This window comes from Daktulosphaira vitifoliae, unplaced genomic scaffold (assembly GCF_025091365.1).
Source record: "Daktulosphaira vitifoliae isolate Bord-2020 unplaced genomic scaffold, ASM2509136v1 Scaffold_5, whole genome shotgun sequence".
Classification (NCBI taxonomy): Eukaryota; Metazoa; Arthropoda; class Insecta; order Hemiptera; family Phylloxeridae; genus Daktulosphaira; species Daktulosphaira vitifoliae.
This window is the reverse complement of record NW_026099576.1, coordinates 12,897,872-12,925,856: the sequence shown is the minus strand read 5'-3', so window position 1 is coordinate 12,925,856 and position 27,985 is coordinate 12,897,872. Positions and strand designations below refer to the sequence as shown.

The 27,985-nt window shown below is 27.3% G+C and overlaps 4 protein-coding genes across 7 annotated transcripts in view; 2 read left to right on the top strand and 2 right to left on the bottom strand.

Annotated features, from left to right (window-relative positions):
- The window catches only part of LOC126908156 (uncharacterized), a 44,125-nt gene that overhangs the window by 6,498 nt on the left and 9,642 nt on the right, over positions 1-27,985 (bottom strand). The gene's annotated exons all lie outside the window — the stretch shown is intronic.
- On the bottom strand, positions 1,999-8,236 carry LOC126908118 (protein masquerade-like). Its single transcript, XM_050690001.1, has 8 exons — positions 7,929-8,236; positions 5,556-5,779; positions 5,330-5,429; positions 4,495-5,253; positions 4,158-4,406; positions 3,715-3,967; positions 2,973-3,405; positions 1,999-2,255 (listed from the first exon to the last, which is right to left on the bottom strand). The coding sequence occupies exons 1-8, from the start codon at positions 8,038-8,040 to the stop codon at positions 2,088-2,090; spliced, it is 2,298 nt and encodes a 765-aa protein (XP_050545958.1). The 5' UTR covers positions 8,041-8,236; the 3' UTR covers positions 1,999-2,087.
- On the top strand, positions 15,264-17,556 carry LOC126908155 (40S ribosomal protein S27). 2 transcript variants are annotated; one of them, XM_050690069.1, is made up of 5 exons: positions 15,283-15,375; positions 15,637-15,752; positions 15,818-15,864; positions 15,924-16,143; positions 17,447-17,556. In XM_050690069.1, exons 3-5 carry the CDS (start codon positions 15,859-15,861, stop codon positions 17,473-17,475), a joined length of 255 nt encoding a protein of 84 aa, XP_050546026.1. In that variant the 5' UTR covers positions 15,283-15,375; positions 15,637-15,752; positions 15,818-15,858; the 3' UTR covers positions 17,476-17,556. The 2 variants fall into 2 exon arrangements, with proteins under 2 accessions (XP_050546025.1, XP_050546026.1); XM_050690068.1 differs by lacking the exon at positions 15,637-15,752 and having other exon boundaries at positions 15,264-15,375.
- On the top strand, positions 19,169-26,763 carry LOC126908121 (INO80 complex subunit D-like). 3 transcript variants are annotated; one of them, XM_050690006.1, is made up of 8 exons: positions 19,169-19,401; positions 19,742-20,449; positions 20,628-20,922; positions 21,344-21,575; positions 21,804-22,074; positions 22,141-22,299; positions 22,360-22,571; positions 25,754-26,763. In XM_050690006.1, the coding sequence occupies exons 2-7, from the start codon at positions 19,792-19,794 to the stop codon at positions 22,539-22,541; spliced, it is 1,797 nt and encodes a 598-aa protein (XP_050545963.1). In that variant the 5' UTR covers positions 19,169-19,401; positions 19,742-19,791; the 3' UTR covers positions 22,542-22,571; positions 25,754-26,763. The 3 variants fall into 3 exon arrangements, with proteins under 3 accessions (XP_050545963.1, XP_050545962.1, XP_050545961.1); XM_050690005.1 differs by having other exon boundaries at positions 19,745-20,449; positions 22,138-22,299; positions 25,754-26,762; XM_050690004.1 differs by having other exon boundaries at positions 22,138-22,299; positions 25,754-26,762.

Genomic DNA, 27,985 nt, shown 5'->3' with positions numbered 1-27,985 from the left:
TTTTGATATATATTTTTACTTCTCTTTTTTGACAACACAAAGAATTAATTCATTTGATTTAATGAATTTTATACAAAAGGTAATTTTTTTATTTAACATCTTTGCCCTTTTAATATATTAATATATTAAATAACAATCGTATTATTAAAAATAGAATTTAATTATTTATAAAATATTATTAATATAAATTATTGTTTGTTACCTTATTCTTAATGAGATACCAAGAAATATCTTCAATATATTTATATACATCCTTAATCGATAGAAAAAAAAGGTTACCAGTAAACTACTGACTAGCTGTTGACTTGTTATTAATATGATTTTCTTTCACTCAACTTCTCCTACCACTTTTTTCAATCATCTATCAAATTTCTTTATAATATTGTAACCATATAAAATAAAACGTGTTTAGTGTTTCAAGTACAATCAAAATTATCAAGTTAGGTCACCTGTTGAGCCTTTCTGGAATCTCATTAAACTCGTTTACTTAATCGAATTTAAAAAAATCTCAGAAAACTTCAAAGTTGGTTTTTAATTGAAATTATTAGATGCTTTTAATAAAAAAATGCCACTTTTTAAAAGCTTTTATCTGAAGTGTTATATATATCTCTCAGTATAAGACAAAAAGTTGAAATAATCAAATGATTTATAGATATAAAGCACGTTTGGCCTAAACATATTGATTGATAAAAACCTTTGACATTTTTGTAGTAAACAGATTTAAAAATTATTTGAAAACATTAGAGTGTAACACGTTTAATAGGTAAAAAGTAATTTTGTCATTGGTCATGTTTTAAGCGTAAATAACATACACAAATATCTATGAAATGTATTGTATATGTAATTAATTTTGACAGTCTTCTATTTTACTTATACTGAATACATTTTAATTTTTGTAAAACATATAAGAATATAGTAAACATTTTAGTTTACTAGTATGATTCTCAAAATTTTAATAAATTGGTGTGAAATTCAAAGCAAAATTATACCATTATAATTTAAGCATATCTTTAAAAAATATGTAAAATTACTTTTATGTAGTTTTTATTAATCATTATTCTATTTCAAGGTCAATATTTTCATGCTTTTTTAAAATTAAATGATGGATAAAAATTAAATTCCTTTTTCTAAAAATTATTTCACAATAGACCCTTCAATATAGTGCATGAGGCTTAGAAATTCTACTGTCCGTGTTAAAATAATCTAGATTTTATATCATATTTTTTTATAAGAATAGATTTTTTTTGGAAGTTCTAATTTTTTTTATATATATGTTTACTTAAAATCAATTAAATATTTAATTTAAATAACAGGTGAGCTTTTATCTAAAATTACCATAAGATATTCTGAGAAGTATTTTATGATTTTTTACACAAAAAATTTAAGTGGAAAGAAAATTAAAGGTTAAAAAATGTCCAAAACAAATCAAAATTAACATTGAATGGGCCCACTTGAGGCAGTAGTTAAATTCATCATCATCTATTAAAGGCAATGCCATGTTGTTGTAGTTAACTTGGGACAGCTAAATATTTTATAGATTTCATCACTTAATTTTGTATAAAAAATATTTTGTTTCTTAATAATACTTGAAAACATTTTANATTTTGTATAAAAAATATTTTGTTTCTTAAGAATACTTGAAAACATTTTACTAGTGCTGTCGATTGATAGGACTAAAATAATAATAATAGATATTAATCTGCCCCAAGTCGGCCTATATGACGGTATGTACAATTAAATCTATTTTATCAATGTGTAAAAAGAACTGTTTTATATAAATGTATTTCTTAGTTAACATATTATAGACAATTCATTCAATTTCATTTATACACTAACGAATAATTATTTTGATAAACATGTTTAATTTTGTCTAAATGTTATTTCTTTACATTTAGTTTTCGACGTATTGAAAAAATATACAAAAACAATTATAATAAATAATAATAAATTAAAACTAAATATAGAATAATCTCGAGTAATTTATTTTTAGGGANTAAAACTAAATATAGAATAATCTCGAGTAATTTATTTTTAGGGACTCTTTAGTGTGAATATTATCAATATTCATTTGAAGTGTATTAATAGTATTACACATTGTTGACGCTTATAATCTGGTTAATCCATCCAATAAATGAGGACACTTTAACATATACACCTGGCACATCTATTCTTCCGCATCCAAATCCCCAGGATACAAGTCCGGCCAGTTCATAAAATCCATCGTCCTGGCACACTAATGGTCCACCGCCATCACCCTACAATCAAAGCAAACATTGATTTACCGATTTAAACTTACTCTAAACTTATTTAAATATATATATTTAACATAAAAAACACCTTACAAAAAAAATAATAATAATAGTAATATCATTACTATAATCTACGATAAATCTTATAATATATTATATATATATATTTAAGTTGATTNAATAATAATAATAGTAATATCTTTACTATAATCTACGATAAATCTTATAATGTATTATATATATATATTTAAGTTGATTAATTAAGACCTCTCGGTACCAACGATTTTTAGGAATCAACTATAGACAATTTCATATTTTATGTACATTACGCAGACCCAAAAGAAAATACTAAATTATACAAAACTAACCATTTTTGTGCCAAAAGTACGACCAAAAATTACGGATACAATGTGATTTTTAAAATTTTTTTTGAATTTAGCATCATGCCGATTGAATATAGATCAGTTTACTTTTTTGAAATTTTGATTTCTTCAAATCCAAGTTCGTTTCAAAAATAAAACCTGTACTTAGGGATTAAAGTAAACAAAATTTCAAAATAAATAGCTGACCAAACTTTTCATCATAATATTGAATTCAATTTCGTTTTCAAAATTCTTATTGCATCAGAAGTTTCGCCGTACTATCGGATTAAAAACGGGCTGTCTTTGACTGAGAAACGGTCGGTTATCCAAACGCCAATAAATTATTTGTATTGTTGTTTACCTGACAGGCATCATTTCCAGATTCACCACCCGCACAAAAACTGCTGGCCGGTAGAATAAAGATCTTTTCGGTAACCGCATTTATTTTACGTATGCATTCGGTATCGCTGACCACTGGTATTTCAGCTGCTCTGATCCGCAATGGTATGGGTCCAGATTCACCCATGTAACCATAACCTGTGACCGTGCACCGCTTTCCGGCCGCATGATTGACACCCCTTGCTGGGAGGCATACCAAGCAAACGCCATCTTTAAGTTCGGCTTGCCCGTGCAACTTCAATAGCGCTATGTCATTATCTAATGTTTGAGAGTTATGGTTATGATGTATATATGTTGTGGCCACTCGAAGAGTTTGAGCGCCTGGACTTCCGTATTTCCTAGTTAGATCGTGATCACCGACTCGTACATAAATAGCATCACCAGACCGTACGATGCTGCAATGACATATACAAAATTATAAAAATACAAACATAATTACTGTAATCAAAGTTATATAAAAATAGTGCACCGAAATTGTTTTTTAGGTAGTCAATATAAAATAAATATCCATAATATTGTCGCGACTTACAGAACAAAAAAGAATAAACCGAGTATAAAGACAACCGAGTTCTACTCAAGTTATAATTTTGTTGTTTCAGGAAAATTTCATTTTTATTGATAAAATTGTTATATTCAATTAAAAATAAAAATAAAAATTACGTGTTCAGAAAGTGAAGACATCAGTTTGTTTACTTAGTACTTACTTAGTAACACAGTGAGCTGCGGTAAGTACCCATTGTGTGCCAATTAATGCTCCACCACATAAATACTGGTTTAATGAATTTATTAACGCCACTTGCCAGCACCACTCATTTGGTTGTGCATCTTCTCCGCCGACCACTCTTGATGATCTTGCTGTTCCTTTGACTCCACATACATATTTACTGTAGGATGGTGGTTTTGTGAATAATGGGTTAGGCGTAGTCAAAGTAGATACCGTTAAGTTAGGTTGGTATTCTAAAAAACAAAGAATTATGTAAGCATATTGAGATTTATATAGTAACAATGTGATGCTTGAAAAATATAAATCAATTACAATTAATGTAATTTCATACTCAATACATTCAAATATACAAGTATTGTTTTTAGTAATCAAAAAATGAAGAATATTTTTTAAATAACTATACTTATAGTTAGAGTTACTAACCTGGAGGTGGAGGATAAACTGCTAAAGAACTTGGTACATGTGGTCTGAATTGTGAAATAGTTTCGTTTCTGTGCGTATTGTAACTCATAAAATTTTGGGAAGGTGGTGGTTGACCAATTATGTTATTTGGCGAATGTACACCGACATTACCATTTTTCTGCTCTGTCATTTCTCGAATTTGATTTTTGGTAGCACAACATTGAGTTCCGTGTTTTCGACATTTGAACACGTCAGTAATTTCGGCGTTTTCTGAAAAAAAAAAAAACATTTACATTTCTTAATAAAAAATAAAATTTACTCCGTCAACAAGTTATCTTTTTTTTTGTTAAATACTTACTGAAACATGTAAAGTACAAATAAGAAAAAACACATGACCCGGGACAATCAGGTCGGTCATCAGGCGGTGGCGGCGGCATGGAAGTCGTAGTTGTTGTAGGACGTGGTTTTGGTTTGATAGTAGTCGTTGGAGGTGGAGGACTTTTGGTATTATCACAGCACACCGAGCCTTGCAAGCACGTAGATGTATGATACACCAACACAGAAGGTCTTTTACAAAAAGCGGTCATCACCTCATAGATACAGTAACCTGCGCATTTTGGCGCATTACTGTTAACTGACACTTGGGTTGTGACGAGTGGTTTAGTTGGTTGTTTTGCAGGTGGTGAAGTAGGCTCGTTGCTTTCCGCTGTTGATGAAGTTATACAGCAAGTTTCGCCTTCGACTGGACAGTACGCTTCCAAATCGTTTTCGTCGCAAAACAGTGCATAAAGTGCGCTGGTACATTCACCTTGACACTTTTTTTGACCGGCTGGAACTGCGACATTTTGACTGTTACTAGATGTTTCAACAGTCGTCTTAATTGTCGACGATGTTACCGCTGGAGTTGGCGATGAGTTTTCTGGTGTTCGATGTGATGAAGTGGCAGTATTAATTCTAGTGGACGTTTTATCATACACAATAAGATTTTCAGCTCCCAAGAATGCATTTTTCGGAACGCAACATCTGAGACCCGGTTTACACATTTCAGTGACATTAAAAACAGCTTCACAATAGTCTGCTAATCTGTCGGGCGTACATACGCCTGGACACTTCAGATCTATGAAAAACCAAATAACAATGATAATTTATCCTTTTTAACATACACCTTAAGTCTTTTTTAGTTCTATTCTTACCTAAATTATCGTTTGGAGATTTTGGCGGTGGCTTCTGATTATTATTATTATTATTGTTATTGTTGTTGTTATAATAGTTGTTACTGTTATTGTTAGAAACCTGTTGTGAGACAAATTTATTTATAATTATTAATTATGAAGCTTAGTCATTTAAAATTNAGCCTGTTGTGAGACAAATTTATTTATAATTATTAATTATAAAGTTTAGTCTTTTAAAATAACTTACCGGCAATGAGGGCCGTGGAGTAGAACCAGACGTCTGGTCTATTTTATTATTGGCTATAACGCCTGTCGTTCCATTAACAGGAGGTTTATCTAAACAGCATTTCATTTCACCGGGACATTTGACGTCTTCGAGTACATCATAACATATTATCGTTGCTAATGCATGAGCGCAATAACCTGGACAGTCTTTGGTCTCCGCTGTTGTGGTGATAGTGTCCAACAGACCTGTTAACAATAAAATGAATGATAACAACACAATAACATTATTATTTTGTTTTAATAACTCAATGCCAACAATGTAAGACTCAAGTAGGTATTTGGGTCACAGGCCAATGTTTCCGCACATGCATTGTGAATATACTCTCTATATCTATACTAATAAAGATACGACGCACAACCATAACGGTCCTAGACTGCACACGTTTTTTTCTAACGGTATTCAACGTTGTTACGTTCGGCCGACGATTAAAAACTTTTGGCCAGCTCAATCCTACAAGTGTCTAAATTGCTACCATCGTAGGGGATCTGTGATTAAATATAATGGGTAGATCACGACGAGTAGTATTTCCCACTTGATAACAACTAACTATTTTTTAAAGTGCCTCGTTTCTAAGCTCAGCCTTCTTTTTTTATTATACTCGAGCTGTGATTTATTTTTGTATAATACATTTTAGTATACTGACCACTCACTCATGTTCTGTGGTTAATTTTGTTTAACGGGTTCTGTTGTTTAATATGACATTGTCAGAGGCCATTTAGTATTTGGGTATCGAAAAGTAATCTCAGAAGTCTCATTATAAAGAAACAGGTTTCAGTAAACAGGTTTTAGAGTTCATAGGATTTTCATTTTCTTGTAACGTACTTTTTAGCGTTAAATCTTAAATTAACAGTTACAAAAGTGAATTAAAAATCCTTTGTGTTAATCAGATAGATAACATTTGAATATTAAATAAAAAAATGTATTCAACAATATGTTTGATTATACTTTTTAAATTAAATTTATTACTTTGCAAAGATTTCTAAGATAGAAAAATCTAAATTAGTCAATGTTTAATAGTATATAATAATAGTCGATTATATTAAATAACCACTCATTTGTACAAGAATTACTTTAGAGCATATGTTTTTAAATTAAATCAAAATTTATTATGTAGCTTGTTGAATTTTTCTTTTTATTATTAAAAAGTTTGTATTTTTGAGAATTTCTAGAAAAATATGTTTAAAAATGTACTGTTTCTACTAAAAGTTGTACATATACTCCTTAAGCCGGAATTAAAATGCTTAATTTAAGGTTCTAGTCTTTGGATCCCGAACTTTAGAGATATTTATTAAATAAAAATTTTTTAAGACCTACTTTTTTTTTTATAATAAGAGAATTTGACTACAAACTTAATCTTAAAAATTCTACCCTGAAGATAATTATTAATTATTAGTTTAATTATCTATCAAAGAACTCTTTTAATTAAATATCATTTATCACCCTCTGCGTTCATTAAAATTGTTAAGAAAATTAAAAGTATAACCTATTTTTAATCGAAATGATAAAAAAGGTGATTCGTCAAGTCACGCCTATTGTTATAACTGAAATTGGTCTTCTATAGAACAATTATAAATGTGTGTACATAATTATAAAATCGCAATCGCCTATTATTTAGCTAATTTATTTCGCAATTATAATATTGTTGTGGCCTCGAGCAACGGTCAAAATCTTAGACAGTTATATTTTTACTAATATTACATGTTGCTCACTTATGATTAAGTGTTAGCGACTGATCCAATGTTTGCCTACGGTGGTCTCGGGTCAGTAACCGGCAAGGTCGTCGAGGCCGCGGCCGTTAAGTGGGTGTGAAGTCGGAAGAATTAGGAACGTATGCAAATTGTCAATAGTGATGCTGGTGTATTATTATTGCACGTGTATGAGGTATATGACAACGACGACAAGTGCACATACTGTTCTGTCACTTCCATCACCGACAGCGATGGGGATCGGGGTCAAACGCTTTCTATATAAACATGTATGGTACCAATTGTTTGCGCGAGCCACTGCCGCCAGGAAACCGTTATGTCCTGATTTTTTCGTCATCGCCACCGCTAATTGACGAATGTCACTATCACCGGTTCAAAAGTTTCTCGTTTTTTACAGCCATTGTTAATATGTCGATGGAACATAATTAGAAAATTATAATTTCCAACGATTATATGTGGATATGACGATAAAAACTACAATTAGAATCGAGAATCTTGAAAGCAATATGTAAGCAGATTATTGAGCTATGAATACAAAAATAAGGTTTTAATAGTAATGTGTAATTTATTCATTCTACCCAACCGGAAAACGTTTCTGAAAATGTTTACATACTTAAATTGTAACTACCTGAAAAAAAGCTGCTGGCTAAATCGGCATCCTGAGTTCTGACAAACGGATGTGTCGTTATCAAAAGTAACAATAAGGGCACAAAAGCCCTGCGGTACGGCGATCTAGACATGTCGGGTGCGTTGACGTGGTCAGGTCAACTCGTTAGACGGATAATCATCGGGAATACATTGGAAAACATAAACTCCACGCACTGGATTGCGTAACTGTATGGACCAAATACTAAAAATCACTCACGTGTACTTACTCCGAGTGTTAGTAAGAACGTGTATACTCAGCGGACCGCGCGAACCGTTTGCGTACCGGCCAGCAATTCAACCTACCGGCAACCGAAACCCACAGACCCCAGCACTCCCCCCCCACCGCTACCGAAGAGTTATATTCACTCGCCACTGCTTGGTACCACCGTCATGGTAATACGTCCCCTCGATAGCAATCAATGTTCCAGGAATTGTATAAGCTCAACATGCCAATGTAGTAAAATAATGTGTATGTAATATGGAAATGCTGTGCTGGAGACACGAGATTCCAATGCTGCATCATCGACGAGGGAAATACCGAGTTGTCATTAAGAACGTGTCGAAAGTGACAACGACTGCGCAAGCATGTAGGGAAAGTGCAGCGACACGGATTATTGTTATCTATCGAGTCTTTGTCATTTCCATTTTATGGCGCGACTACCGGAAACACCAATAATTTCAGTTTGTAGTTGTATTGTACTTGGTTCATTGAAAAAACTGTTTGATACTAAATTTAAATTAGCAAACTTCTCGTTTGTCTTAATCGACAAAATATGAAATTTGTGGCATCGAAGACACTATACAATTCAATTGTTAGCAACGCCAGAGAAATTGTACCCAAAATATTGAAATAAGAATAACATTAAAAGTGCGGTAAAAAATCTCAAGTATAATTATAGGGAGCCATCTATAAAATTATATTAAATGTTATTTGAAAATATTTGTTTGTCGAACTCTACATTTATAGTATTGTAATATTATCTATGTTAACGGTTAGCACACTATATCGTCTGTAATGTGATATTACAGTAATAAACGAGTTTTTTTTTTACATTAGTATATGAATGAATTAAGTACCGTATAAACATTTCTTCGTTTTGCAGTCGATTAACATAATTTCTTAGTACGCGCCCAGCCCAGAAAGTTAAAACGGTATTTTTCGATTAGTAATTAAATAATTAGTAAGATAAATAAAATTCATTTACAGAAAAATAAAACACTATTGAATGTATACGTTAAGTCACGAAACAAGCCCAAGAGCGTAATGGGTATAATATATTTACAATGTACCAAATCCATCCATGTTTTTGATCATTGACTTTCTCTGATAAATACGTGTTATAATTAAGTATGAATCAATTAAACATTAAACAACCAATGCGTTTATTTAATAACGAATAAGCCAGCCAACTAAAAATTCGAACAATCATGTAAGCATAAAAAATGACGTTATTGAAAATTCCTATCAAATGGCCTTACTTCAAGGTGGAACATTTCCATAATAAGTTTGAAAACGATTGTCGAAACGGGCGGTCAATAGCCGTTTATTTAAAAGATTTCGTAAAAATTGTAAGTCCCAGTGCCAAGAAGTCCGTTTGGACCACACACTATGGTCAAAGTGTAATCTTGTCTGCCAGTCGAGTAATCGTGCATCATATTATATTTACATATATTACGGACGAAGTGTAAATATCCGAACGCAGAAAAACCTAGTTCATGTTCAAACCATTCAAAGTAAATGAAAACCGGTAAAGAAACCGTATGTATACTATAATATTATGATGTCGCATTTCATCTTCCGTGAGAATAACGAGCGCATCATCGTTGTCGTGATTTTATAACGGTTCTCTCGGAAACGCTTTATGTGCGTGTGAAATTCATTCACATGGTGTACATTAGCCTCGGGAGCCGCCTCTCATCCAAATACCACATACAGGCGTTCCTAAATAAATTTAAGTAAAAAACTTTAATTGAAAGTTTTGTCTTCTAGTTACGTCTTACACGTAGTTATTCAATGAGTGTTTATCGTTTAAGCGCAGTGAATAATTTTTAACGCGGAAAACTTTCCTAACCAAAAATACTAGAAATCGAATATATGTTTTTTCAAAGTTACAAAGAAAGTTATACTTTTCTTTTTTTATAACTTTAAGAAAACACGTAAAGTTGTATTCGATTGATTTTAATTAACTAATTGTTGATAATTTATAACCTACGAAAAATATCATTAGAAACATCAATAGTTTCTTGACTGTTACTCTGGTCCTACCAGGTTGTAAACTATCATTTCATATTTACCTTTAGCAAAAATTAACTAACAGTCGCGTCATTTTTTAATGTAACAATACATCAAATTTACAATCATACCTTAGTGTAACTTACCAGAGGGCTCTTAAACGTCTGTATTTATATATTTAACACTTTTTTTTTTAATATTTAGTTAGTAGGTACCTTAACATGGTTTTAAATTAACCAATAATTTCAAATATTATTCTCTTTTTATGGTTCGTAACTTGAACAATTTTTTATTAAAAACCTTTTCTTCTTAAAAAAAGGTAGACTATATGATTGTAACATATATTTATCAAAGTGATTTATTATATGAAAAACATTTTCAATTTGATTTCAATTTAGTAATTGATTCATTAAGTGGCTTTTAATAAAGTAATTCAATTTTTTTTTCAATTCTTTTTACAGTTATTAATTAGACTTATTCACGTTTGCTGAATAAAAGCAACTTCAAATGAATTAAAAGCGTATCAACCTATTTTGCATCTCTTTTTTATAAAAGTTCTACCTATGTATAACCAGTGGCATATTTATCCTTGGAGCATGGGGGCCATGGTATAGGGTCAGAAAATTTAAAAATACACCACTGCGTATAACTTTTAATCGGTGCTGACTTTAAGTTTTTCAGCACTCTATTAGTATTCCTAAGTATTCTAGTATTCCTTTACCGTACCACAAAAAAGAAAAAAATACATGACCCTTTTTTCGAATTAACAAATAAAAAAAAAACTTTTTCATCTCTTGAAATATCTTACGTTTTCTACTAGTGCGTCTTTTTAATTTTAACACCCTGAACCATCTCACAAAGTCATGAATCAAATCCTATATCACTTAACTTCATTTAGAAATTTTAGTTCCTGTTTGGCATACTGTTACTAACTTTCAAACATCGTTAACATTTTCTAAAATAACTATTAGTACCTACGTCGGTGATTTATTTCCTGTGTCAATGTAGAAAAGGCTATCTTATTTTAAAAAATTACCATGAAATAATTTTCTTTATTTTTAGATTTAGTATATAGTTTACTATTGTGCAAGCCCCAGAAACCTTTCTTTGAAATTTTATTATTAATATGCACAATCATGCGTCTCATTAGAAATCATGCATGTGTAAGGTGAATGACACATCATTTAATAATAATTCACAAATAAATTTAATAAGTTGCAAATTATTTCACAATTTCAATGCGATCCATCAAAACTTTTCTATAAAATTAATTCATTTAAAAATATATGAATACAGAGTATTCAGTAAGTAAGGAAACAGGTAGATTGTTACAAACAATGAGAAAAATAGAAAATCGTTTCCTTATTTACTGAACAACCTATTTACTATACATTTATAACCTTTAGATAAACTTTTAGATTTAATCTAAATGTTCCAAGAGTAATGTTTAAAAAAAGAACTTAACATTGATATTATCATGACCAAAAAGCTGTACGCACAATATATAAGATAGTCAGTTAATAATAAATTACTAGCTATTGAAGTTACATTTTTTAATAAATATCATTATAGTTTAAAAAAGTAACAAAATGTGTTAGATCTAATAAATAAACAAGAAGGAGTTTTGTCCTTTCAGCTATCGAATTTACTCTCCAAAAATTATAAGAAATATGTATGTTGATATATGCATATATAGTGTCTTTTATGGTAGAGGGAAAATACATTCAGCGTTCTCAAAACTTTTATTCTAAATGGTGCCTATGGGCCCCGCAGAAAATATATTATAAATAGTAGATGTTTTAGTAGTTTTACGTATTAGTTATAAAATTAAATGTCTTTATAAATTTAAAAAATAAAAACCAAACCTTTATTTCACTAATCTATAAAATACAATGCTCTTAGTCCTAGAATTCATAATATAAAAATAAAATTATATTATGTTTTAATTAAAAGAGTTTGTTTTTAAAAATTTTATAATTTATAACGATCGTGAAAATTGAGCAAACAAAAAATCTTCATGCTTTGCCATCCTTATGGACGCCCATGTATGTAAGAATTTCAGAAACAATAAATGTTATGAATTGGTTGAATTAGATAATTATTCAGAAGAGATCTGTTCGATAAATAATAGTTAATTAATCTGTAGTAATCACACAACAAGTTTTATATTTTAAACATTTTGTTAATAAATATTTACATCTAGATTAAAAACTGGTTACTGGTTACTAATCGTTAAAAAAATTATTGACTAAAATTTTAGTTTTGTTATAAATAAATTTATTTAATTTTAAATGTATTCAATATTATTGTAGCGCTAATGAGTATTTTTAAAGTGCAATTTAAAAATGATAAAAAAAAATATCAAATTTTCTTCAGCCATAATATAGTTGAAAAATTGTAATATTTGAAATGATATTGTTAATGATAATGTTTTAAATATTATTTTAGACGTTTTCAATTAACCAAATTTCAGAATTAAAAAAAAAATTAACAATACATTCAAACATTCTTATAGTTTCTATTTAGTGTGCTAATTTAGTTAGTAATTCTTTTTTTAGGTAGAACCCCATTTTAATGTAATGGTACTAGGCACTCTGATTTTTTTTACTGGATTTTATATATTTTGATTTACTACATAGTATCTACAATTTTAACGTTGACTTCGGTGCGTTTACGATTTTGAATATCTGAGTTTACTTTGGATCCATTCTTGTCGTTTTTTATTCATGATCAAACCACTTTTTGATACGATCATTATACGTCATAAATACTGATATGTTTGGTTGGGTTAAATACTGGATTGTACTACATAAAATTACTTAAAACAAGTCACCATCAAAAAGTTTTATATCAAAGTTCTAGACCATTGAAATTGGACCGAAAAAATTTTCTTGGCAATAAGGTAATACATAAATTAGGTACACACAAAAAAAGTTGACTAGGTATTATAGATTCAAAAATAAAAAAAGGTTTTAAATCAGAACTATGTATTTTTTCAAATTTTTGGATGGAAATGTATTCCGTACATTAAATTGATTGAACTTCAAAATCAAAAGTATAATTTTCTCAGTAATTAAATTCACAGATATAATTATAGTTCAGCAAACTATAGTGATCTATCGAACTATTTATCAAAATTTAATAATTTATTCTATATAATCGTAATCGAATAATTTGTGGACAGTAGTAGTACATAAATTAAATTATTATTAAGATAATAGTTTTAAATTTTAAAAAATAATCTCACTTTAATATATGTGGGTTTCTTAAAAATTTTAAGTATAAAAAAATTATGATAGTTATAGTTTAGGAATTTATATAATTAGATAACAGACATTACTCAGAATTCAATTACTACATCGAGTACAATTAATTAACGCCGATGTATTTATGAATAGGCAACTTAATAGTCTTTTTTTTTGTGTCATATTTTGAAATTAAACAAGTTTTATGAAGAAAATGGTGTAAATATTTTGCTGTCATTGTCTAATTTTTGTTTTAGCTCTGAAGCATTGTATAATTTTTTTTTTAACGCATTAATTCTTCTTTATTTGATTGAGAAATTTGCAATAATTTGCATTTTATATTACTGCGTTTAACTTTTTGAGGATTTAAAAAAAAAATATTCAAATTATTATTTTTTTTATAGGCGTGTATTTAGGACATTATTTATTTACAAACATATTATAAAACTCTGAAAGTTAAGGATATGCATATCTATAGCTTTTACCATTTTAAATTTTCAATTTTACATGAATGACAAGTAACTGTTTTTTTAAATTTTTTCCAATATGTCTCGAAAATTTTGACTTCCTCTCTTTACTAAGTAAACCTTAAAGTTTGATTAAATTTAAATATACTTCAATTTGATAATGTAAACAGTTCGACTAGGCAAGTTAACATATTTATTTTTACTTGTTAAAGTTAAGTTAATTTTGAAAGTAGTACATTAAGCTAAAAGTCAACTTATGTATATGTTTAACTTAGTTTAGTTAAAAATAACTAGAAAAAAATGTAATTTTATTTTTTATTTTGGTATTGTTACAATATACTTGAAAAAAAAAACGAATTACCTAACTTAACGTTTTGAATTTTTAACGCGTTAATTCCTATCCTTATATCACAGCATAATAAGGATCTGTATTACTAATTAAGCCGTTTAGACGACAGTTTAGGGTAGTAACAAAGTAGTTTGTAGGGTAAGTAAGCTTTTGGAGCTAAGTACTCTCCTTACGCTAATGTAAGTAACAAATTTATTATATCCTGTGATCGGTAATAACTTTAATTAGGTCCTAATCGTTAGCATAGTTTACATGGGGATTATGTGAACTTCAAGCCAACAATAGAAATATTTGAAGTCCCCACTATAAACAGTGGCGTATTTTATGGGACGGCAAATATTCAAGGCTAACAGATTTATAAATAGCGAGTTATTTTTTTATTGTTATTAGGACATATTGACGTTCTAATAATTGTTATAATCCTTTACATTTATTGTGTATTTATGATATGTATATTAATAGCTACAAAAAATTTATTTTATAATTTATTAATAAACATAGATTTGCTTGATAAATATTTTTAAATACTTTTTTTTTTTTTTTAAAAATTAGTGAAAATATATAAAAATGAGCCCCTTCCGTAATAACGTATTTAATAAACATAGATTTGCTTGATAAATATTTTTAAATACTTTTTTTTTTTTTTTAAATTAGCGAAAATATATAAAAATGAGCCCTTTGCGTCATAACGTAATGAAGGGTGGCAAATTTTTATATGCCTAAAGGCTAAAATATGTGAATGCGCCCCTGACTATGAAATGAATTATACGCCCATGGCACCAAGTACGAATGAAGAATTTACAATAAAACTAAAGTTACTGACTACTTCAATAAACTAATAAGATATTAAGAAAACATTTTAAAATATTTTTAATTACAATTCTGTTATACCTTACTAACAAGTATAAAACATTGAACTTGAAAATTAATTTACCGCTAATAGAGTTGTTACTAACATCATTTAAAAGCTAGAAGCTAGAACTCTTTTTTTCTTTTAAAAGTACTACGTTGCTTTATTTTCTTCCATGAGACACGGCGTCGACCATCCCGCTCCGCACCATCAGCCTCTCTCTGTTAACGTTTCGGTCTGTCTACACATGAAAACGTGCTTCAAGCTCCCTTTTCGGTGACTGGTAAGTGTAAATTTTGGTTTACTTTCTAGTTCTAAGGTAAATTTATTAATTTTAGTTTTTTAATATTTGATATTTCAATCATTGGAGCTATTACTTAGATGACACATTATATTAAAATGTGAAAAGACAGCTTATCAAGCTAAAACTATTAGTATACTACTCTCTAGGTTATGGTCCTATAAATTTTTATTAATACGTATAATTTTTCGGAATTCTAAATTAGATGACGAAATTTAATTCAGATTATTTCCTATTTTTTAGATGATTGCAAATGAATGAAATTTGTATAATTGACTTATTATAACAAAGCATCTTCTTAGTTGCCTACAGCTTTATTTCATGAACATACTAAAATTAATACTTGAAAAACTAATTACGTACATTTATTTTTATATGGTTTTCTACTAATAGTTTTAAATTCACCATATTATTCTATTTTCAGATAAAATTTAGTTGTACTGTCATATTCAGTTAGAAGATACAATGCCTGTAAGTTATTAAAACATTTTTTAAGTATTTAATTTTCATTATTTATTTATAATTACTAGTTAGCTAAAGATTTGCTTCATCCAACTGCAGTTGAAGAACGTAGAAAACATAAATTAAAGCGTCTTGTTCAACACCCAAATTCTTTTTTTATGGATGTCAAATGTCCAGGATGTTATAAAATTACTACTGTTTTTAGTCATGCTCAAAGTGTAGTTATATGTACTGGATGTTCTACAATTCTATGCCAACCAACCGGAGGACGAGCAAGATTAACTGAAGGTAATTATTACAATAATTTTTTTTTAGTTGTTTGATGTTTAATTTATCAGGCTAGCATTTCATTTTCTTATATAATATTTTCTATTTCAGAAAATTCATAATTTACAGGAGTATTTTTTATTTTTTTCTCATATTCAGATATAGTTTTTACTGGTTCTCGGAATACTCAAATATTTTATTGAACAAATTAATTAAATAATCATTTAAAATAGTTTACTTAAACATACTTTATACTACAACCGTATATTAATGATACTTTAAATGTATTAAAATGAAATCTTAATTGGTTCTCCTGTAAATTTAATTTAATAGAATAAGTAACTATTAAAAACAATAGGTATCTTAAAAAGTATACTACTTCAAAACATTGAATTCTGTTTTTTATTTTTAAAAAATAACATATTTTGAAGGTAAAAAACTTACTTGCGTGTAAGATAAAGTACATTCTTAAGTTGTGGGAAAATTATTCTATGAACTACTAATGTTTGGATACATATAAAAGTTTTGAAATGTATGTGGGTGGATTGCCTTTATTTTCAATTGTTTAGTCTATTTTGTCATCTGCTTCTAGCTTTTAAATATTTATCCACGTTTTAATATAATATTAAAATTCTTTTGTAAATACAATGTATTTTAACAATTGTTATACATTGTTGTCAATTTAATACCCGGTATCTCTTCCAGATTATTTTTTTAATGTTCATTAATACATTGAAAATTACAATATTATTGTGTTGCAGAAATACATATCTGAAAAAGCCAGTAAATTATATTTTGTCGCTTTCAACACAATTAAAATGACTCCAGACATTAAAAAAAGTTAATAGTATTACATTGACAAAAATTTTATTTTGTTATCTAACTTTTTTGAAATTTTATCATTTTAGGAAAAATAGATATAATACTGATTAATTTTATTACATGAAAAGTGATTTTTTACTTCGCTCACTAATACACATATATTTCTCACTATTTCAACACAAAATTTTCGAAATAATTATTGTGTGAATTTTTTTGATTAACATAATTAAGAGTTTTATAATTCTAACAAATGTAATATATTTGAATTTCAATTATCCCTATTTTAGCTATGATAATTTATAATATTTAAATTGTATATCATTGGATAAAATATAATTTATTCCATTAAGAAAATAAAACAAAATAATTGTTATAATTTTAGTAAATTATTTCATTTCTATGAATCAAGTAAAGTATTTAATTTTAGTAAAATGCAGGTTAATTTTTTTTCTAAGTATTGTAAATTACATTAATTATGAGTAATCTTTTTTTTTTATTGCAGGTTGTTCATTCAGGAAGAAAGCTTATTAATACCAAGCTCCCGTATTTTAATGTACAATATAAATATGCGTTACATAATAAAATCTTAAAAAAAAGAATTCCATTTTTAAAGTTCTTTGTTATGTCTTTTTCATATTGATTTATATCAATCTCAGCAAACCTTCCTATAGTTAATTATTATACAATTGAAAAAATTAAATGAGTTGTAACATTATTAAGAAATTTTTTTTTTAATTGATGAAAGTTAGTCACTTAAAAAAAATTAACATTTCACCAATTAAAAAAAAGTCAGAAAGACTGATAATTTTATACTAAAAATAATATTGCTACGTGATCTATGAATAAGTTCCAAGGGACATAGAAAAATTGAACATTTTTTTTAAAATGAATGTGTCAATTAATTAAAAAAAAATTTAATTACTTTTTTAAAACTATATTGGAGCAATATTTTACCTGTTTAATTGTAAATAACATATAAAAATGTTTACTAGTAACCTGTAGTGTAACTTAAAAATGCAAAATTGGAGATTTGTCCTATTTTTTAGCCATCTATACTAATTTTTTTTTTTATGTGTTATACCAACTATTTTAATGACTAAATAAAAAACTAGAGGTGAACTCGTTGTATTTAGTTGCTGTAAATTATTTTATTTTATTTCTTTCATTAATTCTAATGAAAGTTGATGGTAATTATCAATTTCTCTCAATTGTGCAGTATAATTTATATTAACTGTAATTATAATTTTCTTAATTTCAGCTTATTGTGACATCCTTTTAATATCCCGTTGGTTTGGCTTATTCTTTCGTTTGACTATAAAAATATTATTTGTTAAAAAATGAATGGATTTTTCTTATAACTTAAGAGAATTAATTAAATAATAAACATTTACTAAGATAACTATGTGTACTTCTCATTTTTTGTGAATTTGTTTCTTCCAACAAAAAATTTGGAAGTGGTACTTAATTTTGTCAGAGCAACACTCGTTGAACATATGTAGGTGGCATAATGGGACACGCACACGGACACACGGACATATATATATATATATATGTATAACGCAAGGTAAACAAATAATGGCAATAATGTTTCAGTGAAAATTTCAATTTCAATAGAAGTCGTGCACAATGAACCTACAGATCTGAGTGCATTGACTGATCTCACCTAGCTCTCTAAAAACAAACTAATCATCAATAATCCTACATTATTCAAAATGAAATAATGCTAACCATTTTATTTATACTTATATCTTTCATAATAAAACATTGATAATTATTCAATGCTATCAATGGCTAGCTGTACCTATTAATTTTTTTTTTTTAGAATTAATATTTATAGTCCTAACATGTTTTGTTTAAGATATAACAAATAATTTTTAATTATGAATTATACAAAAAAAATTCAGGTGGAGGGTTTCAAAACCCATAATCCCTCCTGAATATAATCACGTTTTCAGCTGTGGCGGGATGAACGATGTTTCGATCGAGTAGTATCGCAACCTGTCAGTATATAAGAGTAATACAGCAGTGTGACCATTATTATAAATCAGGAAATACATTTATTGACAAAAATGTTATCATTTGCCAAACATGGTGGGAAATATATAGCTATAAACGTAGAAACACTTTGGTTAAATACGGTAATAACTGAAAAAATATTGTATTCAAAACCTACACTGGTATTGCTTTTGTTTATATTCTTCTACATTATCAATTTTTGTATTGATAAAAAAATTATTAATGTTAAAATCAAATATATATGTATAAATTTTGTTTCAATATTTTTTTCAACTAATTGCCCTGTAAAACTAAGATATTAATGCACATCACCGAATATAAATATTAATGCGTTAAATGTATCAACGTTTATTAAACTAGATTGTATCATTGACACTAGCGAAGGAAGACTAGTGTGATTGTGTGCTGCTCGTCGCTGTCAACTACAAATACATTTAACTGGTGAGTTTATTTATCATCTTTATTTACGTAATAACTAAATCATTAAAAATATTTTAGTCATTGAGTAAAATCATATTCTTATTCCTAATATAGTTAATAGAATAATCCATATTTAAATACAGTTTAGATAACCTTATCACTAAATTAAAAATGAATAAAAACAACCAATGTACATTTGAACTATGCATTATGTTATTAAATAAATAATATTATTATTTAAAACTTTGGAGTTATGCAGTTATAAGATATACTGAAAAATTATATTAATTTTTTTATGATGCTATTCTTTTTAAAATTTTATTTTAATTGTTTAAAATCTTAAACTCTTTTATTGTTTTAGTAGCGGAATGCAGTATTGTAATCATCTAAATACTTAAAAAAAGTTAAGCGATGCAGAATGTATTTGCCCGGGACATGTTTTCAATGGGCTCATTTGATGGCAGCGTCAAATGTAATGGACATGTCCAGTTATCTGGTCGTACATCAAAAAAAGACCGCAAAGGGTGTAAAAAAGAAAAAATTGAGACTGTATTAAAAAACCGTTTGATTAGCTCACCCAAGTCAAAAAATACATTACCTAAAGTACCTAAAATAACATTAAAAACCAAAAATTTAGTAAAAACTATAGAGTTTGATGACAATAGTGCTGTTGATCAAGTAATGAAAAAGCAAAATGTCAAGGAATCCTCCATTTATAATGACCTCTTTCTTTATAATACACCTCCAACACCACCTTCTTTCAATGTGCCTGAAACTATTGAAGATCGGTTGGCTGAACAATCACAAAAAAAGATTCCAGTCAAAAAAAGGAACAAGAGTAAAAATGAAAAAATTGGTTCAAATGTTTGCAAAAAATCTGAAAAATTTGATCCTTGTATAAATGATAAAAACCAATTAAGTTGTAATGTAATAACAATTCCTCCCAAAAGGAAGTATGCTAAAATGACAAATTGGCAAAAAGATTGTGGTACTCACCATGAGACCTTACAAAGGATACAAAAAGAATGTGTAAAAGAAGCTAAACTAAGAGAAGACCTTTACCCATTAGGTAATTATATATATATATATATATATATTTGTTATTTATATATTTATATGTTAATAAAATACATTGAAACTTGTGTTGAAAATACTTTCAAGCCTTCAAATTCCTCCAAACACTTTTTACTTAGTTAAATGAGTAAAGAAAATATATTTAAAAATTTGCATATATAATTTTTTTATAGATTTAGTATCATCTGACACCGAAGAAAATGATAACCCATTAAATTTAGAATTAGAAGATACTCCTTATCAGAGATTCTGGATGCCTGCTGTACGAACAGCTTCATCTGATCGCGATGCCAAAGTGAAAAATCTTCGATCAATACTCAGGAGAAGATTTCATCAACTATCAAATCTACCTGATAATTCACCTTCACCGGATTTGGTATTTGCAATGACTAATGCTATACGACATGATCCTGCTTATGTTACCAAATATATTTGCTCAGATTCTGGTTCCAAAATTAAAACAAAACGGTAATTTTTTTCAATAATATAATACAAAAACATAATATATTCAGCATTATTGATATTATTAATGATCTTTTCATTTTTATGGTAAATTATAACTAAATTTTTATTTTTTATTTATGTTTCATAATGTATTCTAAAAATATAAAAATTGATTGACTATACAATTATATATTTTATATAATATTAATATATAAATTAATATGTGTTTTTAATAAATAAACTTTTAATCACTATTTAATTAAAAAAATAATTTTTATAAACACCTTAACTATGTTTCTTTGTAATGGTTGAAAATTGTGTTACCAAATTAGCTGCAAAAGATGTAGTCTTATTATCATATTATTGTTTAACAACTTGTCATTATAATAACAGAGAATAGGTTTTCCCTTAATTATTTATTATAACAAAATTAAATTTTTTATAGAACCAATGGAGTAACTATGAAACAACAAAAATGTTGTTTGGAGAGATGTCACAATTCCGCTATACCTTGTACGCGCCATTGTTTCAAACATATATTACGTAATGTTGATCAACTACTTTTTGAACATTGTTCTGCTCGAACAAATCAAGGCCCATGTACTAATACAGTATTTAATATACGCAATGTACAACCATTATGTTTTGAGCATTTATATTCAAAAATTTCAGTACAAGTAAGTAAATAATTTAATGTAAATATCATCAAATAAATTTCATATTACTAATGTACTAATAGTCCTTGTACCCTACCATCTCGGGATGGAATCTCATATATCATTAAAACTTGTTGCATTATTTCTACAAACTGTACCTTAAAAATAATAGCAGTACTAAAAGATATATTAATACTATGTATTGAAAGCTATAAAAATAAATTAACTAATGTTTTAACTTATTTCTAGACTGAAGAAACACCTTCAATCAAACCTAAACCTCGAAAAAGACCTAAAAATACACCATTTAATAAGTTATCTAAAAGAAGTAAAAAGAAAAAACAGCCACCTAAATATCCTCTTGAAACTCCTACCCCTCCCCCTCCTTATACTGGTACAATAGAGTCTAACTCCACTATTGAACCAATAACTTGTACTAATGAGTTGACACAAAATGTTGGTTGTGACGTTGCATCACTCTACACATCCGTTGCTAATCCTGATATGTATCTCCATCCAGGTAAAATTTAGCAAACTTGAATAGTTCATATAAATATTTAATGTACGTAATATGTTTCGTTAGTAGGAAGTAACATTATTGCTAATGAAGAAGTTGGTGATGAAGTTCTTGCTGGCTTAGATGCTGCTGAATTAAGCCATGCATCACGTTTATTAGATGACCATGATGATATAACCAGTGTTTTTAGCCAAATACCTGTAGATGCTTTCAACGATCTCTTTACTGGTAAATATTTAAATATTATGTTTTTAATTTTGTACTTTATATAAATATATTTTTTTTTAGTTGATAAAAATGGACAGTATGTACCTTCTCGCGAAGAAACAGAGGAACTAGAACGAGCACTAGAGGCTGTTGATATGGATGTTCGATCATTAGAGCGATTATCACAATCTCATATGGCTAACATATTGGATCCAGCATCATTGTTAGCTGATTTACCAATATCACCTTTTACTAGTTCATAGCAAAGTAACAAGAATAATTATAACGTAAAGGTAAAAATCATAAGTTAATTAAAGTGTATCAGATATTTATTTATTTTTAATATTAAACTTCAATGGATAATATTTAGAAATATATATTAGGTGTCTTATTATTTAGATAAAAAAGAAACAAAATGTATTGTATTATGATTTAGGTTTAATTTAAAAAATTGGAGTGTCTCACTTACCAATATTAGTTGAACATGACAGAAATCACAAATTAATAATGTAGTTTTTTACTAAAAATTTAATTGATGTTCTTATTTTGTTACAATTACTTTTTCTAATATTTTAAAAAATATTTTAATCTACATTTTTTTTAATCATTTTCTAATTGTCTATGTTCTCCAATTAATTCCAAATGGATTGAAATTGTAACAATATTGTATTTAAGATTTTTGAACTTGAATTAAGTTTTTAGTTATAATTTCTTATGAGTGAAACATTTAATGACACACTCTCTCTTTGTAGTATTCTCCCTAAAGGTCGAATTATCGAATAGTCTGTTGTTTTTTTTTTTAAATTATTCTATACAGAAGTTATTCTTCCTATAAATGTATGGCTTTTACCTAATGAAAAAAAATGCCTCAAAACCTCAACTTATTATTTCAATTTTATCTTATCCTATAATTAAAGGTCTAAATTTACACAACATAATCTAAAAAAATTAACAATCAAACCAGAAAATTGGTATCTATAACAATTTTTATTTAACAAGTTGATGGACAGAATTTAATTTTGTTGCTATGACAGTAATATTACAATTTTGTAAAATACTATGTATGCTATTTACTATCCATATATGGATAATAAATATAAATTTAAAAAAAGTATATAATAAATCATAATATATATATATATATATATTTATGTGTTTGATAACACTAGTTTACAACAAAATTGACCTATGACTTATGATAGTCATTTTTTATGTAAAATCATCCACTGAGTTCGAAAATGAAGTCAAAAAGTAAAACAGTTTTTGAGTTATTGCAAAAGTAGCATTTTTCGTGGGGCGCGAAAAAGTGTTTTCATGATATTCTAAATATCTTTAGTTGCATTGAACCGATTTTCATTTTTTTTTTTACATAAAATTAAACAATATTAAATTACCTATAACTTTTATCTTAAACAATTTTTATCTGACTTTTTTCTCGTTTGCTATCAACGAATTTACCACTGAATTTTATCATTTTTTCAAAATGTCAAAAAAAATTCAGAGTTTTACGTAAAATACACCAATAAATAATAAATTTATTAACCATATACTCAATACACATTATACTCTAATACATAACATTAATACATAATGATATATTATTTTGTAATATTAAAAAAAAAAATGAAGAAGTATGCGCGATTGAAAAATAAAACAAATTTCCTAATATCAGAGTTTTTTTAATGTGATGCTTTAATTTTGTAAAATATAGAAAAAAATATTGAAAAATTACTCACAATATTACTTTTCAAAACAAAATTTTGATTTTTTAAATAACTTAAGGTTATTTCATATAGTTTTGTTGAGATATTTTTAAATTGAGTTAATTATACAGTTTGGTGGGGTTGTGGTAAATTTTCGTATTTAAAAAAAAATGATAATCCTCTAAAAATATAAAGTAATTTTCTATAGAAATAAAAAAATTGAAATTGTTTTAGCATGAATTTAGAAAATAATTTTAAATATAATAAATTTAATATAAAATTAAAAAAATAAATAATTAAGTTTTACAAAAAAGAAAACAATTATAATTTTTGCTATGATATTTTTTGTAATTAGTTGTATGATAACCAAAGAATAATTTTTATTTAATTGAAAATAGGACGCATTAGTCTTAATATTTCTTTTATATGTTTCATTGCTTTCTCTTATAAGAAACCAACAATAGTCATTCATCATTGCTTCATCCCAAAACCCTTGGTAACGACGTTCTATATCATTTATTTGTTAATGAAAACGTTCACCATGCTCATCGCTTTCATTTCCAAGATTTTCAGGAAAAAATTCTAAGTGTGCATGAAGAAAATGTATTTTCAATGACATGTTTAACCCTATTTCCGATAAAATTAAAAAATATACATGTATCTCTTATTCAGAAAATAATAAAATTATAAAATGTACTGTTTACCTATTTTTGAATAGTTTATCAATAAATCGTTTAATATTTCTCTATAATTTAAACTTTTGAAGTTTCCTAAAAAATAATTTACAACCAAACGAAACGAGTTCCATACTAAAGCCTCGTCTTTTGATAAAGTTAACACAAAATTGGAGTCGTTAATTAGTTTTTTTATTTGTGGTCCTATGAAAATACCTTCTTTGATTTTTGGATCAGACAAATGTGGAAACAAAGTGTTCAAATAAGTAAATGAATTTCCATTTTCATTTAAAGCTTTAACAAAATTTTTAAAATGTACAAGTTTAATATGTAAAGGTGGTAGGATTATTCTATTTTTATTAGCCAGAGGATTGAAACATCAATTTCTTTAAATACAAAAATTTACCACAAGCCCACCAAACTGTAAAATAATATATCATTTTCTTTGTTATATATTAGAGTATAATGTGTATTGAGTATATTGTTGATAAATTTATTTTTTATTGGTGTATTTTACGTAAAACTCTGAATTTTTTTTGACATATTGAAAAAAATGATAAAAATTCAGTGGTAAATTCGTAGATAGCAAACAAGAAAAAAGTCAGATAAAAAATTGTTTAAGATAAAAGTTATAGGTAATTTAATATTGTTTAATTTTATGTAAAAAAAAATGAAAATCGGTTCAATGCATTTAAAGATATTTAGAATATAATGAAAACACTTTTTCACGGCGCACGAAAAACGCTAATTTCGTAATAACTCAAAAACTGTTCTGCTTCTTGTATTTTGGACTTCATTTTCGGATTCAGTGAATGATTTTACATAAAAAATGACTATTATAAGTCAATGGGTCAGAAATTTTTTTTTTATTTGTAAACTAGTGTAATCATTTAAATATTTTACAACAAGTATTAAATATATCCAAAAGTAATAAAATGTCAGACTATTAATTTGAATTCTAAACGTTTGCATTGAACCATTTATTGATATTGATTAAAATCGCTATAACATCTTTACTGGTGCACAGTGTTGGATGTTAATTTACAAATGACTTATATCTTAATACATTAAATTCTTATACTACAATGTTTGTTTTAGGTAAAGTATTTGAAACAGGTGCACAGATAGTGAGAAGATAATATTTTAAGTTATAATAAATCAAGCATAAAGAAAAAAAGTATTTATTCACTTATAAGCAACCAGTTTTACATAACTGAGTGCAATGTCATTAAAAAATGGTTTGGTTAAGCAATATTAAGTTGTACCATATAGTACTTGGCTAGTATGGCTTGTCATAGTATAGGTTAAAGTGTTATTTGTTAATTTATTAATTTTTACTCAGATGGTATTCATATTTATTGTATAAATTTATAATTAGAATTTTGATAACGTGTGTTAATACAATGTGGATATTTGATACATTGTAAATACGGAATATAAAAGTTAAAATATTAACTACTCTTGAAGACTCAATTAAAAAAAAATTATGTTATCCTATTTTCTATGGAATAGTTATATTTTCACAATATATTCTCTATTTGATAACACTAACAGTTAACAAATATTAATATCTATGTATGTATAATAAATATGTATTATTCTTAGTTGGGTATACACATTCCTTTATAACATCTTCATGTAAACTTTTTTATAATATCTAACATCATTTATTACTCATATATAATTATTTATAATATGTAACTTCCACGATCTTGTATATATTATAAAGTGGTACCTTTTTGCATTTTATTTTTCCTTCTTGTATGTTTTTTTGTACAATTGTGAACAAAAATTTAACTAGTAGACTATAACAATGTTTTATTTGTATTATGTGTATGTACAATAAAAAATAATTAAAATAAATTGATTGTAATTTGCTTTTTTTCTGTTTATTTTATGTAAATGCTCTGGATTAAAATTCAAATTTATAAATCCTTTAAATATTTGTAGACAACTGAAAAATCTTTATCGCCCAATGCTTTTGATGACAGAGCATTATACATCTCTACTGTCTTGTCAGTTAATGGTATTGGTACATGTGAATTATTTGCTAGAGTTTTCCCTAGGTTCATGTCTTTTAATAGTAAATCAGCTTTAAACCCATTCTGGAAAAAAAATCATTAATTTCTAGTTTTGTTAGTAATTATCGTGTAATGTACTTTATATTCATTGTTGCTTGGGCAATTATTTTCGAGAGCTCCTGGTACAGGATTGTTTACTTCAGATGCCCAACATCTACCTGAGCTAGTATTGATCACTGATGCAAAAAGCTTAGGGTCTAGTCCCAATCTAAAAGTGTTAAACTTATTATACCTTTTCTAGTTTTATTATTTTAACCATGTTATTTTACAATAAAGCTTATAACTTTTGAAGAAAAATTACTTTATGCCTAAATTCATGGCTTCAGCCACAGCTACAGTAGACATTCCTAGAATCATATTGTTACATATTTTGGCAATTAGACCTGATCCATGATTTCCACAATAAATAGTTCTTGAACCCATAGCATTAAATAAACATTGATGGGCTACAAGAGTATCTTTATCTCCGCCAACCATAAAGGTAAGTGTGCCATTAACAGCACCAACTACTCCTATAATATAAATTTTTAAAGTTTTTAATTTAAGTTCAGAAAAATACTCCTTATTTACCTCCTGAAACAGGAGCTCCTAAAAACTTGCATCCTTTACTCTCAACCATTTCTGCTACTTTTTTAGATGTGTCCGGACTGATTGTACTGCAGTCAATAAAAACTTGATTTTTTTTTGGTGATCTACAAACATAGTTTTAAATTATTTACAGTTATTTTTATAAGCTAATTTTGTACTTATACTGACTGTCCTATTGATATTTTAATTTATAGCTTACTCAAGTAAAACAGAATATGCTGAAAGGACATGAGTACATTCAGGTAACATTGTGACTACTGCTTCAGTATTAGCAACCACTTCTTGAAGAGTATTCCCAGTTTGGACTGATCCNCTTCTTGAAGAGTATTCCCAGTTTGGGCTGATCCATGTGATTCTTGTCGAAATATTTCCATTCTATTGGCACTTATATCATAACCAAATAATTGATAGCCCTAAAAATTCCTTGTGTTCATTTTTCATGGTCATAATTTTGCAATAGGATATAAGATTTTTTTTTTACAAAGTGAAATATAGTGGTAGAATTGGCCATAAAAAGTAGAAGTTGATAAAAAAAATTATGAAGATGGTTGTCAGAATGATAGATCTTTTGAATTTATTTTTAATTTAAAAATAATGATAATTTTTTTTTTATTCTAAAATTGAAAACCTTTTTTTAATTTAAAATTAATGTAAGATGTTC

Coding starts and splice junctions, on each gene's coding strand:
- LOC126908118 (XM_050690001.1), bottom strand. CDS start 8,040: ATGTCTAGATCGCCGTACCGCAGGGCTTTTGTGCCCTTATTGTTACTT. Junction 5,430..5,555: donor CTCCACGGCCCTCATTGCCG/GTAAGTTATTTT, acceptor GTCTCACAACAG/GTTTCTAACAATAACAGTAA. Junction 3,406..3,714: donor GCAGCTCACTGTGTTACTAA/GTAAGTACTAAG, acceptor ATGTCATTGCAG/CATCGTACGGTCTGGTGATG.
- LOC126908155 (XM_050690068.1), top strand. Junction 16,144..17,446: donor ACGAGCAAGATTAACTGAAG/GTAATTATTACA, acceptor TTTTTATTGCAG/GTTGTTCATTCAGGAAGAAA.
- LOC126908121 (XM_050690005.1), top strand. CDS start 19,792: ATGCAGAATGTATTTGCCCGGGACATGTTTTCAATGGGCTCATTTGAT. Junction 22,075..22,137: donor TGATATGTATCTCCATCCAG/GTAAAATTTAGC, acceptor ATGTTTCGTTAG/TAGGAAGTAACATTATTGCT. Junction 22,300..22,359: donor TTTCAACGATCTCTTTACTG/GTAAATATTTAA, acceptor ATTTTTTTTTAG/TTGATAAAAATGGACAGTAT.